Genomic DNA, 20197 nt, shown 5'->3' on the forward strand with positions numbered 1-20197 from the left:
TATGGTTAACATTTAATGTCATTTATTGTCATTAAACTCAATATTTGTGTCTAATCAATACTAAGCTACCAAGGGCAGTCGTAACAAGTCTGGACTTTCTCTACAGGCTCTATTGATTTCTTTTTTTGAGACCTACAACAAACACAATTTATACAAATAATTTATCAGGGAACACATCAAAATAATTTAATAAACAAAAACTATGTATTCTTTTTCACTTCTGTCATGTGACAGAAAATCATTTTAACTCATTAACGGTAATTATCTCAACAGTTCGATTTTAAATTTATGTAAAAACAAGAGGAAGCTATGAAGTAACAAATTTAAATCCAAATATTTTTTAGTGTATTTCAACATGCGATCAACAGTGTATTAATTTTAAATAAATTTATGACAAATCCTGTCCAGCTTTGTTCACTTGGAATATTTATTTACAATACACTGATACTGTAAAGTTTATGCAAGTTGCCATAATCTTCTTTTCACAGATGAGTAAATTAATTAATTTGATCTAAATCCCACTCACCCAGAGAGTCACAAAGTCAGAAAAGTTGATTTTTTGCTTTCTGCTTGAAGTGGTAGATAACAGCCTGTCCAAACACACAGCTGTCATGGTTTTTAAGTACCATTTCATGATGATAAAACAATACCACCACCACTCACATATACCTACGTACGCAGGTTCAAACTACAGAAGTGTTGGAATTGGAGTATAGCAAACGGACAAATGCAACTCTGAAAACCGTAGAGCATAGACACTGCACTTCAGTGAAGGTAAAAATCAAGGAAAAAACATCACCTGTTCAAGACTCCAACTGTTCTAAATTTCCTCCACTTCTACTGCTGCTAATAATATTACTTGAAAGTCTGAAAACAAACTCTTTACTGCAAAGGGGGAAAAAAAGGAAAGATGACTTATAGAAGACAGTATTTTCACTTGGGCAAGTAAACTCTGCTAATACTGCTATCACTCAGCAACGCAGGGAAGATTTAGTTCACTGTTATCCAACAATCTCAATGTTTCTTCAGTCTGGTGGAAAGAGTAATTCTACAGTGTTGGTTTGGTAGTTGATCCATTTCGCATGTACCTTCCAATTAAACAAACAAAAGCAAATAAGCAAAAAATCTACCAGGGATTAGAGCTCAAATGTTGGGCAGGAATTACTTGACAGCACCCCATTGCGAGAGAGGAAACTTGCCCTATAAAAGCATTTGCCTTGCTCAGTGGACATATAATACGCTGTATATTTTCTGTTCCACTGGAGTCAATGCAAACACCTTAACAGACACTGCCTCAGGCATGCACAGGGCTAGGGTATACAAATGCTTTGCCAAGGGCAAAGAGGATGAACAAATACACATTACAGGCAATAACTAACCTCACTAAAGAAGCAGATGGAAAACAAAAAGTTTATCCCACTCAAATAATGAGTTCAAACTCCTGGATTCCAAAAAACCCGCATCTACCCTGACTGCCAGCATTACTGTAGCTGGATCAGGCAACCACACCATCACAAGCTTTATTAAACATTTTACATATGGATAAGTAGATAATATTGGTTTAATCACATCAACAAGTATCTTTCCCCCCACAAGACCCCTCTGTCACCCAGTATTGAGAACAAATATTAAGAAACATGCAGTTGCTTAGTAAATGATGCTCTTACTCATGAGATCATGGTCTCATCTACTGCAGAAAAACAGCACCCAGGAACACGGAAGGCCAGCGTAAGGGCATTTGTTATAGAAGCGTCCTGCAGAGCAACAGAAGCAAGTTCTTCAAGTGCTCTGTCACAAATACAAGGTCACATCTCTTTTTATAAAAATCAAAACTTAATCAGTAGTTCAGTCTAGTAAGTGACTTTTAAAAATTCCTTTCATCTAAACTTAGAGCTGATGCACTCTCCCCTGTGGCAGTTTCCCTTGAATTCCAAAATAATACAAGAAGCAAGCACCTGGTGACGAGGGGTAAGGCAGCAGCACCCTGCAGCTCCAGTCCAGACTCATCCAAGTAGTATCAGGCCACGCACATATAAACCAGAAACCCTTCCAACTGCTACTGTCAGATTTCAGCTGCTCAGACACAACAATCATATTACAAAAAAATTCCAACAGCTAAGACGTACATAACCACTAAAACCAGAATTCAACTACGATTACTAAACAGAGACAGTCCACATGAAAAAAACCCTTCTGATTTCTACAAACTCCCTAACTTACTGGTAATGCTTTATCTGCATTACCCATACAGAATGATAGCTCATTTTTATCTTATCTAATATTGTATCTTCAGTAGTATATTAGAGGGCACGTATGGATCCTTCTGGGAAACAGAACTTCAATTGTAATGAAGAAAACCTCTTTTCTTAAATAAAACTGAAGAGGAGGGGGAAAAAAAAAATTATCAAGTAGACCTAAATACTGTTCCACGGCTACTACATGCCTCCATGCACCCCACAGTCAGCAAAGTAATTTACTTGTATGATTTCTGCTAACACATAGAAGAAGCTAAAGCAAAGACAAAAACCATTTCGCTCTTGCTTGCAGTAAGATCAACTTAAACTTTCTGTGTTCTTCAGCTATAGCTTGGAAGCCCTGTTAAACACCTGGAAAAGTCAAGTTCCTTTACAGCTGCATGTGTATGCAATTAATGCATTCGACAAACTGTTGTGTTCGCAAACAGCTGCTTCCATTATACAGACAACTTTACCATCTGCAAAACTATTGGGTAAACTACAGTAAGTAAATATCAGGATAGCAGGTGCTAATAAATAACAAGCGCTGCCAAGATAACACACTTCTGTAAGGAAAGTTTTCATTTTTCCCACTGTACTTTTCCGTACCTCTGGAACGGGCAAACTTAAGTTACTCAGAAACAGAGGAACTAGCGCTGGGACTCGCAGGAGCAGTAAAATAAGGTTTGGGGCAAACATCTCTGAAATCACAACTAAATGCAATTAACCTCTACTGCACTAAGCCAAAGAGTTAGGTCAGTAAATTTGCACCTATAAGTGAGTCTCCTCACAATACCTAACCAGCCACAGCTACACGTATTAAATGTGGTAAATAAAGCAAGTTGAAAAGTGTCAGGTAAGTCTAATCTCCTATGTCAACATTCATATCTTAAACAAAATTTTCTATTTATGCCTGTGACTATGACCTTCACTACACTCTCCATCCAGCACCGCTACTTAACCCAAAAAGCTTGTCCATGCATCCAAGACCAGACCAAAATTGGGCATTTGCTTGACCCAGCACCAAAACAAAGCTGCAAATATAAATAAATAACTGTTCTAACATCCAGTACCTCAGGAACCACAAGGAACATTGATTGATACAGCCTCAGCTGAAATTTAAGAAAACAAAACTAAACAAGCTCTTACTTGTGCAGCCAATTTTGCCGGAAAAAGTAAGAGTCACATAGGTAGATATGATCCACCTCCAGATTTACAAAACTGCTTAAGTTCTAGGTACATTCATACACTTAAAAAAAGAACCAATTTGGTAGTACTGTGCTTTAAAGAGCTTCACGTGGTTTACGGTATTTGCAAGATTACTGTCACTGTATTCTCCAAAAACTGGCTGAGACTATCATTTCCAAAGCAGAAACACCGATATAAGTGGACGAACTAAAAACCTCAGCTTTTAAACAGACTATTATATAGGATAACTTTTGAAATGGTGGGTTTTTTTTTTCTCTGGGTTTCTGGTGGTTTGGTTTTTTTTAAGGATTACCATTTCAGGCCTCTAATTGTTCTTTCAATTTTAGATAAAAAATAATGCACCAAAGCTATTTTTTTAAATATATAGTATTATGTATAGTGCTTTGATATACTAAACAATAATTCGCTTCTCATGAGATAGCTCAGTTACTACTACCGACCTTACTCATTCTTGTCCTACAAGCTACTACTATCAGCTCCTCATGTTTTAAAAATAAACAGAATGCATTGAAACATGCAACACAAAGTCTGTGCACTCATTCTCCCTATATTTCACAAATGCCCTTTTTGAATTACACCATAGCCCTGAAACTCTCCTCCATCTATCCTCCCCTGGCAGCCATGTGGCTGTTCATGCCATCAGTAATGCATGAACAATCAAAGAGAGAGGAAAATGCCCTTATCTCAGCTCATCAAAAATACAAGCAAGCAAGCCACAAAGGGGTCACAAATTAAAAATTAAATGCAGACAGACATAAAGTGTATTGACACATCGCCACATCTAAATCCTCCCTTTGAAGCAACAGAAAACACCAGACCCATGTAATAAGAACAGAAGGCGGCCAAAAGATGTACTGAAATAACACTTATTCAGGAAGTGTATTTAGCAATGAACAATAAAGCAGCCATAGACACGAGCATCAATAGGGTCTTCGCTGCTAACGGTAAATCCGGCAGCCAATACCCTCACACAGGCAACGCATCTGCTGTTAGAAACGGGCAACCTCTCCATGCCTGCTGGTTACTGCAAACCCTAGAAAGGATGCTTGCAAAGTTCAGGAGAACCATTAGGTAGAAAGTAGCTATTTAAATACAACTTAAACAGTATCTTTTATTTTAGCTGTATAAACGGAAGTCAAAGACAACAGAGATAACAAAAAATACTGGTTTTCTCCTGGAACATATAACTGTGTATATGAGCGCACAGGATGCTAAAACTTTCTGCTTTCTGAAATCAGAATCCACTATTACAAAAAACTGCTCTTCAAAGCTCCGGAACACTCTACGTTAATAAAAAAGTCCATTAGAACAACTCTGCCAAAGCTATTTCATTACCAGCCGAGTTTACTCCGATAATAACCTAAAGAAGTAATTAAATCACTGAAGACTTAACTGCATTACAAGTTTAGAAGTTTTCATGTATAAATGTCAGATGGTTTCATTTTTTTCTGAAAGTAGCAAATGAATTATTTTTTCTTCAGTGCCAATAATCTGCTGCTAACAGCAAGAAACACAAGTAAACATGAAACATTTTCTCAATTAATAAATCTCTACTTAAAAATCCTTCCTGTCCCTCATTTTCCAACCATACCAAACTTCTGTCAATGCTGAATTCTACTGATTTTAGAAGACGTTAACACACATTTGTATTCTGAAAAGTGACTGTACAAACATTAATGTGGTATTCATACAAACATTATTGCAGTATTCTATTTTAAAGCTGAATAATATTAGATTCGTTGGCTCAACATATAACAAGAATTTGCCTATGAAGTACTTGTGTAGTCTGAAAGTCTTCCTTGCTCGTGTATCGCAATAAATAATTTAAAGTGGAATTGTTTCTTTTAATGCCATAAATATTTTCAGATTTATTATTCTTGCTTACTCCTGCTGTCTTGTATAAGGTTGTTAAAAGCTACAACTCTGGAATCTCTCACTAATAACAATTATCATAACAGAAATTAATCCACCTTTTACATTTTGTAGCAGCTCACTAGTATTCCAAAGATAATTTTAAGAAAGCTTTTAAAGATATATTCATTTAAATATTTCTATAAAAAGTAATAAGCATGCTCAAAAAATTCAGGATGGGAACATGCAACCTGAAACATAATGGTGCTCAGACAGAGACCAGTAATAATTGCAATAATGCAATGTTTACTTATTTATTAAAATCAGGTGTGAGGAAAGGAATATTTTTGACCCACAAGTAGACTATGTTCAGAGCAGAGAAGGAAAGATACCGATCCAATTTCTGTCTGTAGATATAGTCAGCATACAGGTTTATACAACTGAATTATGCTCATGAGAAAGAAGTTTCTTTCAACAAAAACAATTTTTTAAAAATGCAAAAAACTGCATTAACATTATCTGCCTTTTTTTTTTTTTGACATTATTTAAAATTCAATGCAATATAGACAACCTGAAAACACTAGGGATGCCAAAGCTGTTAATACAAAGTTACTTCTGAGACCAGGTGCAAATTCTTTTTAGCAGCAGCAAATGGTATGGAAAGGCATCAAGATTTCGGATGATGACAACTTCCCTATATGTTTCTTTCCTAGAAATAGGTTTGGAGGTGACATAAGCTCTTGATTCTCTCTTTTAATATCCCACTGCTCTCTGCTGCAGTGTTTACTGCCAGATGCAAGGACACAATATACTTTTATATCTACATAAGATGCTAAACAGGGATGGTCACACTCGAAGAGCTGTGGTCAATGGCTCGATGCCCAAGTGGAGACCAGTGACAAGTGGCATTCCTCAGGGGTCGGTATTGGGACCAGCACTGTTTAACAGCTTTGTCAGCGACACTGACAGTGGGATTGAGTGCACCCTCAGCAAGTTTGCTGACGACACCAAGCTGCATGGTGCAGTTGACACGTTGGGAGGGAGGGGATGCCACCCAGAGGGACCTTGACGGGCTTCAGAGCTGGGCCTGTGTGAACCTCATGAAGTTCAACAAGGCCAAGGGCCAGGTCCTGCACACGGGTTGGGGCAACCCCAAGCACAAATACAGGCTGGGCAGAGAATGGATTCAGAGCAGCCCTGAGGAGAAGGACTTGGGGGTGCTGGTTGATGAGAAGCCCAACATGACCCAGCAATGTGCGCCTGCAGCGCAGAAAGCCAGCCATATCCTGGGCTGCATCAAAAGCAGCGTGGCCAGCAGGGCGAGGGAGGGGATTCTGCCCCTCTACTCTGCTCCCATGAGACCCCACCTGGAGCCCTGCATCCAGCTCTGGGGCCCCCACCATAAGGAGGACATGGACCTGTTGGAGCAAGTCCAGAGGAGGCCGTGAAGATACTCAGAGGGCTGGAGCACCTCTCCTATGAGCATGGGCTGGGAGAGTTGGGGTTGTTCAGCCTGGAGAAGAGAGGGCTCCGGGGAGACCTTATAGCAGCCTTCCAGTACCTGACGGGGGCCTACAGGAAAGCTGGAGAGGGACTTTTTACAAGGGCATGTAGTGACAGGACAAGGGGTAATGGCTTTAAGCTGAAAGAGGGTAGATTTAGATCAGATATAAGGAAGAAATTCTTTACTATAAGGGTGGGGAGGCACTGGAACAGGTTGCCCAGAGAAGCTGTGGATGCCCCATCCCTGGAAGCATTTCAAGGCCAGGCTGGATGGGGCTTTGAGCAACCTGGTCTCATGGAAGGCGTCCCTGCCCACAGCAGGGGCATTGGAACCCGATGATCTTTAAAGGTCCCTTCCAACCCAAACCATTCTACGATTCTTTTCTGCTTGGGAGTTAACTCCCCCTTTGAACGACAAGGGCACACCTCGGTATCGCAGAAAAGTCTCCTCTCAAGCACCATTTTTACCCTTAAAAGTACATTTAGGTACATATTATGCTCCTGAACTTCATAACAAACTCAGCCGTTTTGACAGTCTCAAACACTCAGAGGTCTCCTGTACCACAAATCAAACATTCTGTAGGAAATACACAACTAAATTACACTGATGTATTCTGTTACCTTATTTGACCATTTGTAGGCTTGAAGAAGTTGGCTGTAAAGTGGTGTTTTGTCCTGAACAGGATCTAGGCTCAAGAGCCCACTATTGTGCAGGGGATGGTTCTCAGATGGTTTACCAACTAGGTTGCTCAGACGCTCCAGTTCACTGAAAGAAAACAGAATGGCATTTTTAAAGTCAGATTTGCAGATACAGATATCCGAGATGTACAGTCCTCCTGGAGGGACAGCAATCACGCATGAACTCTAATTTAATATCTATGCGAGTTCTAAATACCTGCCCAATTCGATTAAAAAACAAACAAACAAAAAAACCAACACCGACTTAATCACTGTCATGCTTCTAAGGAGAGAAGCTCCTGCTCAGGTGGCCAAGAGGGCCAATGGCATCCTGGCCTGTATCAGGAATGGCCAGCAGGACCAGGGAGGTGATGGTGCCCCTGTACTGGGCACTGGTGAGGCCGCACCTCGAGCGCTGTGTTCAGTTTTGGGCCCCTCACTACAAGAAGGACATCGAGGTGCTGGAGCGTGGCCAGAGGAGGGCAACGAAGTTGGTGAAGGGTCTAGAGCACAAGTCTTACGAGGAGCAGCTGAGGGAGCTAGGATTGTTTAGTCTGGAGAAGAGCAGGCTGAGGGGTGACCTTATTGCTCTCTACAACTCCCTGAAAGGAGGTTGTAGCGAGGTGGGGGTCAGTCTCTTCTCCCAAGTAACAAGCGATAGGACAAGAGGAAACGGCCTCAAGCTGCGCTAGGGGAGGTTTAGGTTGGATATTAGGAAAAACTTCTTTTCTTCACCGAAAGGGTGGTCAGGCCCTGGCACAGGCTGCCCAGGGAAGTGGTTGAGTCTCCATCCCTGGAGGTGTTTAAAGAACGGATAGACGCGGTGCTCGAGGACATGGTATAGATGGACTTGGCAGTGCTGGGTTAATGGTTGGACTCGATGATCTTAAGGGTCTTTTCCAACCTTGACGATTCTATGATTCTGTGATTCTATGAAAGTACAAGCCAAGAGTCTTTGTAAGACAACCGGGAAAGATTCAAACTATGGTGGGTCCTGCTCACAAGTACTTCCAGAACCCAAAGCATCCTCTGAGCAATGCATACCCTCAGAAACTTCAAAATTCTGACTTGAGCATTGGCTGCAATACTAGCGGCAATACAAGAAATACTTTTTTGCCCATCAAGCAGGCAGATGCCTCATCATTTCATTAAAGATCTAGAAATTAAAATTGTCCTCATATAAATACACAGAAGAGCTGGCCTTAGTCCTAAGCCTGGAGATGGTCCTGCAAAGTCTGTGATTACTCTCAGCAAGTACACACATTCCAAGTCTTCAGGGCAAGGAAGCATCTTCTGTTTTCCACAGGCAATTTGTACATTTGTAGACGTGTATAAAATACTGAACTAAAGCATAATAAGCACACTTTTCCCATGGAAAAAAGCTCTGTGAAATGATCTATTATTGCTTCATATCTCATTTGTCAGACACTACATTTAATAATAACAAAAGTTAAGCAATTTTTAAAACTTGCATTAATCAGCTGTAGAAGAAAGACTGGCTACTTTGCACAGATATAAAATGCAGTTTTTCAAGTGACATGACTAATCAGGTGCCTTTCCTTTTGATTTCTGAATGTTACAGCTTACTCTGAACTTCAGAACTTCCACTAGATTAAAAGCAGGATTCAGACCCTGCACAGGGTGACTTGAAAATCTCTGTAAAGAAAAATCTCAAATGTCTCAATTTGCATTTAATGAAGGTTACGAAAATAAATGCCAGCAATCAGGGAACTGGCAGTTAAGAGACTTCCATACTTTACTACTACAAAATTCTCCTTTATTAATCATCATTCCTTCAAGTTTCCATGGCCTACATTACTTCTAAGCCTCTGGTGCTGTGAACACTCATGAATGTGCTTAATATTTCTTGACAAAATAATATAATAAAATAAATGTGAATAGACATAACAACTAAGGATTTGTTGAACAGGGATCCCAGTCAATACTTTCATGATATGAGCCAAAAGAGACAAATCAAATATACTCTAAATATTAAAAAAAATAAGTTATCTTGCAAGGAATCAGGAAAGAAATGGTCACCAAAGCACTGATAAGCATATCCACTAATGGTGTGGAAGAGATGGTGAAAAAGGAACCGGTGAAGTTTGATGATGAAGCTGCTCTCAGGTATGGTAGTAAGGACAGGGGCTGACTGCAAAGAATCACACAAGAACTTCACAGCACTGAAATACTGGATGATAAACTGCAAAGTAGAGGAGTGTAAAATATTACACACGAGACAAGACAGGTCAGAGCCAATTGCTATCTATTATTGTTTGGGAACAAGATTTCAGGGTAATACTAGATAATTCTTTAAAAAGCTACTGAGCAAGACAAGAAGGATCACCAAAGGAATGGCACAGCTTCCACATAGGGAACCATGAAGCCTCCTCAACTTGAAAACAATAAAAACCAAAGGGATACAACAGAAGTCTATAAAGCTGTGTACAACATCATTTGTAAGAATGATTACTTACCATCTTTCCCAAGAAAAGAGAAGAAGTAGGTAACAAGTTATATTACCACGATCAGAACCAAAAATCAACGAGGCCTGTTAGCCAGCAAGAAACAAGTTCTTGTACACAAGACCCTGAACCCTAAATCTCAGGGGGCCAGATGATGTGCTGGGAAAGGGTGATGCACTCACCCTGCCCTCGGACGCCTCCCAGGACAGCACTGATGGCTTCCAGGAGGATCCAACTGAACCCAACAGTCCACAGGATCCACATGGACCTTAAGCCTCAACAGGTTCTATTTATTATTTCTATTTATTATTTTCTCAACAGTCTCCATGTACCTGAAACACACCTGCTGGCACTAAACAACTACACTTAACGTGTACTAACTTTCCAGCCTTCCAAGTCTGGGTCATGAAATGGTCATTCTTGAACTGCTTGGAAGCTACTGAATGGTCGGAGCCTAAAAAGTGATGATTTTTAATTAAAAAAACCCAAAACCTTCAGAAAACAGAGAAAAATCTCCCTGCAACCAAAAGCATTCCGCTTGCCAGCGCAATCCCACCGACAGCTCCTTTTTTAAAACAAAACAAGAACAAAACCCAGGTAAACATTACGAGCAGCACTCATCCCTTCGGAGGCTCTGGCATGAAACACCACGGAGGGGTATCGCGCACCACGCTGGAAGGAATAAACCGGGGCGTTTTCGCATTTATTTGCCTAAAACTTTCTCCGGGAGTGGAAACGGCACCGCCGGGCGCCTCCGAGGGGCCAGGCCCGGGGGACCCCGGGACCCCTCTCCCCGCCGCGCCGCCGCCCCAGGGCCGGGACCGGGGGTCCGTCTCTACACCGCCGCGGGTGGAAGCCCCCTCAGGGCCGGGTGCTCACCCCAGGTCGCGGCTGACGGAGTGCAGGCTCTCCTGGAAGGCGGCCACGAAGCCCTTCTCCCGGCCCTCCAGGGTCTCCTTGTTCCGCATCCCATCCTTCAGGCAGTCGAAGACCCGCGTCACGCTGGAGCGCAGCGCCTGGATAGCGGCGATGGCGTGGGAGAAGGCCTCCAGGTTCACCCCGGGGCTCAGCACCCCATCCGCCATCTTGGCCGGCCGGGCCCGGCCTCCTCCCGCCGGGCCCTGAGGAGCGCGGCGAGGCCGCCGCGGCCCGGGGCAGGCTGGGAAATGTAGTCCGGGCTCTGAGGGGGGCGGCGGGAAGCGGGGCGGTTCCCTCAGGGGCTGCCCCCGGCGGCGGGCCGGTTAACCGGCACAACAGGTCGCTTTTAAGCCTTTTATCCTCTTTTTCTAACCTCAGGGATTTCTTCGGCAAAGGCGGGTCTGCCCCGCGCGTCCTGTGCCCACCGCCTGCGACGGGAGCGGCTGAGATGTCTGCCCGGCCCGGAGCAGGAGCCAGGGGCAAAAGAAACGAGCACTGGCATGTGCATCTCTAAAATACCTCTCTCCTTCCTCTGAATAATTTTTTCCAGTCAAATGTCCTCTTTTCGTCTATTTTCCTGTGCTGTGCATCATTCTCTGCTTATAATACAGGCTATATTCCCTCCTCTGGATGCTCTATATGGATTTTTCCAGGCATAGAGCCAGAAATAAAACTATTTAAAATAGGAATCCGGGGCCCCCGTCCTGCTGCAACCGTGCTTAGCTTTAAGCAGGCAAGAATACTTCTATAAGCCTTACGCTCATGGACAGACTGAATTCAGATGTTAAGGTTGGGCTCCATGTTGCAGTGCATGTCTCAGCCATGATGTCTACTGAAATCAACAGGACGAGGACCCGGCCTTCGTTATCGAGTGTTTGCAAAGCACTGCAAAGTTCAAGACCGCTATCATAGCACTAAGTAGTACTAGCTGGCCTTTGTAGGAGCTGCTTGTGTTTCCGATGCCACCGCCAGCTCTTTTCACCCTTAGAGTGCAGCTAAAATAAACAGAGCTAAAATAAATGAACGCTGCGCGGGCCAATACTCAGTCCACACAGAGTGAATTGCAGCACAGGGCTAGGTTTTCTGTTTTCTCAACTTCTAAAGTAAATAACAACCTCTTTCATAAAGGTATTAATTAAACTCAGTAAGCACAATCCACACAGACAGATCCTTTAGTCAAGGGTGCTTTTTTTTTAATATGTAAAATGGAAATGAGTATGACAAGGACAGGCAGATGTGTCAGTGGCCAAGTGAAGCGAGGCTTTGCCCTCCACTCAGTGACGCTTCTCTGTCTATCAGGCGGCAGATTCTGAAAATTGCATCTGATCAATTAAATGTTCTCAGACAACATGCAAGGTATTGGTAAGTGAAACCCTATTACTTAGCATGAAGAATGAGAAAATGAAAAGGCTGTGGTTCTACTTTTCTTGAGTGTAGTATCTAAGTGCAGAGGTAAAGCAAACCTGGAAGCAATATAGGCTGAAGCAATGTAGTTCAGCCTACATAAATGGTGAAATACATAGTGGTGTACACCAAAGAACCAGCAATGGACTGAGCACACTTAGTAAGGCAAATATGAACAAGATAGACATAGTTCTTTATGTAAAAAAGCACTGAATCAAAGAACAGCAGCCAGAAGCGGAAAGGACAAGACTATCTCAGCCAGACTGGCAACTTAAACTGTTTATGGATCTATAATATTAGATACGTTAGACATAAAATACATTTCTTTGGACTGTAATAGATTGGTCAAGAAAGTATTGTGTTATTACAAGGGAATACGTGTAGGTTGAAGGATCATTCCGGCATGGCATTATTCTTTTTTCCTCTCACTGCAAAGTTCAGACTCTGGGTGCACATTGCAGATGTCTGTAACTTGTTTTATATGTTATCCCTTGGAAATGGATGATTCTTTTCCATTTCTTGCCCTCTGATGTAAGACATTATTTTTAAACATATATTTTCAGCTCTTAATATCACATTTATTTTAACTATCTCCAAGATCCCTGTCATTGTGGTGCCCAAGTGCAAGGATTTCGGATTTTATATCCTACCTGGAACAGTAAAAGGGTTTGACAGTTGGTTTGCTATTTTTAAACTGCAATGACAAAACAGTGGCTTGAAAAAAAAAGCCATAAATACATAAGGAACCATTTGGAACTTGCCCCTAAAGAACAAAGAGCACAGTATAGTTTTGGCTTAGAAACTCAAAGGAAGGCATTCATGTTGTTTGCTTGAGGACTCTGCTTTTCCTTGCATAAATGAGGAGCCAAGTCCTCCTGAACAGGCAAGGGGTAATTCAGAGCACTACGAACTCTGTTGGCTCCGTGGGGAGTTAAGGCAGACTCTGTTTCAACACCTAAAGATAATGGCTAAAGAAGAGAGCCAGAGTTCCTGTTCCTCTCATTACTCCTCCTCCGGTTGTGCCGCATCTAGAAGGAGAAGACTGCATAGTTTGGTGTGCTCATTTGTAGGGCATTGCCTTGCCTAAGTTGCTCACTGCTTTCTTTTAAGCAGTATTCCTTAAGTGGCAGCTTGCCCAAACCAAGGCAGTATGCTGATTTCATCTTCATTATAGGTATATTGTCAGTGGGCATTATGGGCATAAAATACATGAAACCAGGATCTCTCTAAGGTATTGATAAAAATCTTTTTGCCTTAAAACTACTAGTAAAACATAAAAGCAAGAATCCAGCTGATATTCAAAACACCCAAAAATCTTACTATCCGACAGCTGTTGAGTGGGCTGCAAAATTATTTGGGTGGCCCAATATGAACATGTATCCACATCTGAGCAAGCGTCAGAACTGACATCTTTTATCCTCCCCACCAGAAGTTCAAGGACGTAGTGATCTCCCTCCACAAAAAGATCACATTTAAAGCATATGGGTTATATCCACATTGCACAACGCAGTGTCAGATAGAGAGATGCAAACAGCAACCGCAGTGCTGGAAGCAGCCTGTTCTGTTATTTCAGCATTCTGACCAGGCTAATAAACCCTGCCTCTCAGCATTGCTAATTAGCTCTGGCAGACCACTGTGCTAACACGGTGATACTACAGCTAGCCCAGTTATCTCCACACACTGCTGCACCGTGCCGTGTAGATAGACTAAGAGATGGAATAGAGAAGACTGCAGTGAACTGCCAGTTCTGGATCTGTTCTGTGGCTAAAGAGAGAATTTCATTTTGGGTGCTGTCAGTCTCGTAACGTACATAAGCTCTGAATTCACTTGGAGAGAAAGGGGGAAAAAAAAGTAACAATCCAACCTGGCATCACATGCAGCCTGACAAGAACAGCACAGTTCTCTTCTGAAGCAGAAACTTGACTGGGGAGCATGTAATTAAGATGAACCTTTCACAGCAAAGTATGCTATGGCAATGTTACTCAAATTGCAGCTACTAAGAACCAAGTGGGCTGTAATTAATCAGCAACATCAAAGAAAAGGGATGATTTCAGAATCCTTGCAGAGGAACCGTAAACAATTTGTTAGGGAAGAAAGTGCCCAATTAGAAATGCATTCTCATTTAAGAGAAATTAATTTTGTTGTCAGGAGAGACAACTAATGGTGACTATTGGGTTTCATACCAAGCACAGATAATCTCACATGAAATGCCTGGACAGGACTCAACATTTGGAATAACTGACATCATAAGAAACGATCTTTATCTTCCTCTGAGATAGATAAATGCTGGTATTTATTCTGTGGCAAGCTGGACTGATATTCATCAGCAGGGCCTCTTCATTTCTTCATACGTCATTGCTGCATTCTTGACAGCACTTCAGATAAATACAATAAACTGACTTTTTTTTGTTCAAATAATTGTGATGTTCAGTAGTGCAATTGATAAGATATTCTTGCTATCTTTACATTCCTATTAATTTCTTTCAGGTTTTCAGTTAGCCACAGAGTTTACTACACGATGCATTATTAAAACAGAAGAGAAGCTGGGGGGTTATCGACTCACGTCTGAGGCTTCTGCCTAGAGGAGGGAATGCGTCCTGCCTCCTTTTAGACAAGGTTGGAATGGCAAGACATTTTCAGTGTGGGGGAGCCTTGATCTTTGGTGCTATTTCTTTCCTATTGTTCCCTGAATCAGAATCTCCCACTATATCCAACAATAGTGAGTGAAAATCTTATCTGAACACTCCTGCCAGAAGAAACAGTGAAATAATGAACTGAGCTGACAATGATGTAGTTATCATCAGATTTCCCGTGGGATGAATAGAGTTAGCTTAGTATTGTTTCAGGCTCTCGGGCGACCTGGCTCACATTCGAAAGGATCTTTCCCCACATCATGGTGTGTGGAAAACAGACCCGGAGGCCTCCCAGTCCCCTTAGGGGGTCACTGTAACTGCAGGAGCTACAATTTTCGGATGGCTATTCAGTTCCTTATCCAGAGTGTTTTGTTTCATTTTACGGCTATAAAGTGTCCACATCACACAGAAAATCCAGCACGTAACAGATTTGTCTGCAGAACCACTAAGGACTGGATGGATTATGATTCTTCAATTCCCCCTTGTCTGATGAAACTGGCACCCTTGATATCAGTTTTAAGATAATTCAAAGAGATCTGCTGTTATGCTGTGCTGCTTCTGGAGTTTCGGTCCCTGGGGAAGTCAACTTAACACCTTATCCCAGCACTGAATTTACATGAGAAGTGTAAAGCAAAATACAAAAAGTAAACCGTACCCAGCAAAACTCCTGGTGTTATTTTATGCATGCGGAATTCTGGCCCAAAATATGTCAAATTTTACTTGCAAAAATAAAAAGGCTGCTGTTTTATTCTGTATGTGTGCAATCTGCAGAGAAGTATACTCAGCCACTTCTTTCCTTCAAACATTCAGTGATCAAGTGTGGAATCTGATGTAAAACCGAATGGGAAGAAAGTATCATTATTTAAAGGCTACATAACTGCTTAAAATTAGAGCTGTGAAGGCATCAAAAAATACCAGAAATCACAGATGGTTTGCAGATAAATTCACATTGCATTTAGTCCACTCAACATCTAAAAAAAACCTATGCTTTTGCCTTGCTTTTCAGTCTATCTGTTGATGCCTGCTCAAAACATACTTTCTTTAAATTGGGCTTTGAGTCGTGTTCTGTTGCCCTATACGTTCAGATTCTAGTCACTTTGAAAAATCTGCACAAATACATGTATTTTTACACGATGTAGTTAAAATTTAATATATTTTGCACATTTTCCAAATGACAACTATCCTGAGCAGGTTAAATAAGACATTAGCAGGGATGAAATAGGAGCAAGAACAGAGAAGTAGTTCTGCAAAATGCAAGTGGCTGAGGCAGAATGACCCAGTTGCTTCTTCTTGACTCTATTGATGATTCTGCAGTATTAGAGTCAGTTAAACTCATTGTTTTCCCTATCCGAAGACTGCAGGATCAGGCTTTTACATAATTCTGGGATATTTGTGTATTCTGTAATTTAACTAGTTAAAGCCTACTTGCCTTTTTTAATGCCTGGGCTGTATTTTCAAATGTTCGGTCTTGTCCCCTGGGTTTTCTCTGACACTGGTTTGCTCTGGGGAAAATTCCACCTCCGTTATCGTGAAGGGCCAGGATTTGGCACAATCATTCCAGCTTCACTGCCTAGCAGCAGTCAGCAGAATTTCCTTGAATATATAATGCTTGAGTTCTACTCCTTACCAGTTTCTTGCGGAGGTAGGATTTTGCAGCAGGCAAGGGGAAGCTTGAAACATGATGGTTATTCAATACATGGTTGAGCACATCCACTAGCTATTGCTCTTCATTGAACAGGCGCATGAAAGTTTTAGATGGCAGTGTATCCGCTGTTACGACAGTAAATATGATGGAGTTCATGGTACAATATATGGTATTTCTTCTTGCCAGGAGCAAACTCTAACGTGCAGCTTGGAAAAGCAGAGGTTGCTTTTCCCCAAGCTCTTTAAAAAACCTGACAGAGTAACAATTGCTGAGACAAGTTCAAAGTGTTCTGAAGTTCCTGATTAGGAAATATTATTTGAGAAAAGTGTAATCTCAGGACAATAAGGCCTGGCATGAACCAGATTCAGGCATGATTTTGGCAATCTTCAGCTTTATTCCTTCTAAATACGAATGCAGCATGCCAAGCAACCGTCCTGCCGAACTCCTGAGCTTAGCTTTCCCCGTTCCACCAGCCACTTGCCAGGAGTCATTTGCTCCAGTACTTCTTACAAAAGCGAAGCTACTTCTCATAACTGTCCATCCTAATTAAGGTACTTGCTGGCTGTTATAATCACCTCTCCATAAACCAATCAATCTCAGCAGGATTTCTAACAGATGAAACTGGGCTGATCTCCCCTTAAAGCACCAGCCATCCTGAAACAACAAGGTCTTATTTTTCACTCTTCAGCTTTTCTTGCATGCCTTCTTTCATCTCTTTTCCAGCTGTAAAAGAGAGAAGCCAACAACAGAAGTAAATATAGTCAAATATGCTTAAGGCTGAATGAGGCCATAGAAACCTGCAGTTTTCCAGACAAGCCAAGCAGTTGCAGCAACTGCATAGATCAGTATTTTCTTTCAAGCTGTTTCGCACTCAGTATTGTTCATCAATCCATTAAGAAGGACAGACAACCATGCTTCTTAACAGAAATCCAGACAAAACAGGCAGAATAAATCAAAGTTCTGGGATATTCAGAACTTCAGCATTTCAGAAATTCAGTACTTCAACTTGACCTTTATTCAAGAAAGCGTCTGAACCAAACTTGGAGTACATACAAAGGGCCTTTTCAATCGATAAGCCTTTCTACAGCCCTGCTGCCTGCTTCAAGACCCTGTTTCTGGAATCTGTAGGGCAGCTAAACTGAACTCAGTTCACAGAATCTGCAACCAAAAGAGCATGTCCTCTGGCGTGGGCTCCATGTGGAAGGCACACATCCGAAAACTGCGCAGAGCACCCCGGGGTCACTGCAGCACTCTACAGGTTAGCAGGACACAACTGGCATTGCTCAAATTGCTACCAAATTGCTACCAAATTGCTACCAAATTGCTACCATGCTATCAGCATCCCCAGCGAGCATCTGCCCCCTCTGGGTGTTGCTCCACCAAGACCAGCAGACCCAAAAGCAGCATGAAGGAGCGTGTGTTGTAGGTGCTGGCCTGCTGCCACGCTGGCGTGCCAGCTACCAGCATCCATGGGCTAGGGAAGGACCACAGCCATGTGTGGCATGATCAGCAGATACAGAACACATTGGATTTTTTCCGAAGGCTATTATCTGAAAAAGACTTTGCTTTATTCTTGGGCCAATATGGTAAACTGTGTCCAGTTAGCTCAGGGAAAGGTCAGAGATATTTTAAAGTAAAGAAAGGCCATCTCTGGCAGCTGTATCTAATTCAGAGAGATATATTATCCCTGAAGGAACATGAGAAAAAAAAAAATCCTTATTTATTTTATTTCTGCATATTCCACTTACAGTTACCCTGCTGCATTCATGATACGGAATTGAGCTATGTTTTCAAGCAGAATCCAGCCCGTCTTTCCTGAAATGAGACAGAGATTGTCTAAACAGACAATCACTTCCTGGAATTTGCAGGTCTAATTCCATACTTCACTATTTAAGGTCTCCAAAAAAGTGACATCCATCTTCCCGCTTAAAAAGAAAGAAAGAAAGAAAGATTTTCCTTCTATCTAGAGATTATTTAGTGCTCTGTTATTGACACTGTTTCTATTGAAAGATTTAAAGATAAAAATGCAGTGTATTCAAGTAGCGATCATTTTTCATCGTCACTTCGTGACAGTGCAGCCCGTAGTCAATTGCAGCAGATTTATCTTTTCTGCTATTGATCGTGTGGGGGGCTAAGCTGTTTGCAGGTACCTGGCTGTCTCTCTTCTGAACGGCAGCAAGAAATGCAAAAGGAACGGACACGAGTGGTGCCAAGCAATCTTGTTTTCATTCTAAAGCTGTTTAGTTATTTCCCTGTAAGTGGTGAGATAAACTGCTAGAAGATCATTTGTTTATGGACACAAGGCATTTCCTGCTGGAGAAAAGGAACAGCACATAAATGCCATTTCCCGGCGTAGCTCAGTCTACAAAGTGTCCCAGGGAAGTGAGTTCAAGACACTAGATGCAAATGAAAACTTCAGGTATCGGAGGGACAGAGGTTTTATGAAAAGTAGGGGCTGCCAGTCAGGTCCCTAAAGCAAACCTCCCTTGACCTCCTGTGGTGAAGATGCTCTCTTGTACTCTCGCGAGGATTCCCATCACATCATGGAAAGATTCCTTCTGCTTTTTGAAGCCCACAGAGAATGGAAATTATTATCCCAAGGGTTTGGAGCGCTCCAACCTCCAAAGCTCCGGGAACAATTTTTATACTTAAGACATAGGGATTAATTCTGGTCACCTTCTGAGTTTAGAGTGAAGCTGAAGGAGAAAAAAACCCAAAACATTGAGATGCAAGGTAGAACCTGCTTGTTATCAAACAGTACAATATTGGATCCCAGACTCCTGTCTCAAACACATCTACTATTTTAAACAGAGCCAGACTTCTATATATGCTCTTGTGCGCTTAAGCCAAATACATCGGTAAGTGCTGATACAGAGGCTGTGAATTTGATGGCTGAATAATGCTTGCGGGAATCCTTAAGAGACCAAGAAAGCTTTCTCTAGGAGCTGTCGTGCACCTTCCTGATGGATCACAGCTCACAAACCATAAATGCACTTAATGTGGGGAGCGGTCAGGACCAGATCTTTAGCTTCCTACAGCAGTCGCTCTGTTATGGAGCTAAAAGGTGCGTTTGTGCTTGTTTCTCTTACCAGGTACTAGCTGAAATGTCACCCAGACACCTTTAAAGTTTCTATGTATCAGGCGTAAGTTTTAAATATAAGCTGGAAAAGAGGCATACAAAGAACTTCAATGAATGAACAGACCATGGTGCCTCAGTGCTATCTGCAGCTTTCTCATCCAAGTGATGCCATTTATCCACGGTCCCCACTCTGACTTTGGGTCGCTCCCTTTGTGGATACTGCCCACATGGATTAGAAAAGGGAAAGGCAAGCATTGGCCGTTGCCTGGACACGGAGACCTATTCTATGCCTTGTCCCCCTGCTTTTTCCTTCCACTCCTGCTGGGGAGACCCATACAACAACATTCATACAACAGCAAAAAGCCCCAAACATGGTAACTGCAGGAGCTACCCTGAGATGAAAATCACATACTTTATTCTAGAGGCAGTGACTTAACCAAAACCAAGCAAGCTATACAAATAAAGCACATAATATAGGTTCACTCCAGGTATGAACTTTACAATGTTCTAGCCCTTCTCTCCTTCCTTGTTAATCATGCGCTGAGGTTCATTTTCTAATCACTTCTACGAAAGACATT

General features: G+C 41.9%; 1 protein-coding gene across 2 annotated transcripts in view; it reads right to left on the reverse strand.

Moving 5' to 3' along the window:
• MED27 (mediator complex subunit 27) overlaps positions 1-11078 on the reverse strand; it is a 96462-nt gene extending 85384 nt beyond the window's left edge. For both annotated transcript variants that reach the window (XM_087753258.1, XM_009476970.2), the window contains exons 1-2: positions 10820-11078; positions 7419-7563 (exon numbers count right to left, since the gene is read on the reverse strand). In XM_087753258.1, coding sequence (XP_087609384.1) covers positions 7419-7563; positions 10820-11025 — 351 coding nt within the window. In that variant the 5' untranslated portion in view covers positions 11026-11078. The remainder of the gene's footprint in view (positions 1-7418; positions 7564-10819) is intronic.
• Positions 11079-20197: the final 9119 nt, after the last annotated feature.

This window comes from Nipponia nippon, unplaced genomic scaffold (genome assembly GCF_047370975.1).
Source record: "Nipponia nippon isolate SJK-2023a ecotype South Korea unplaced genomic scaffold, ASM4737097v1 scaffold_16, whole genome shotgun sequence".
Lineage (NCBI taxonomy): Eukaryota > Metazoa > Chordata > Aves > Pelecaniformes > Threskiornithidae > Nipponia > Nipponia nippon.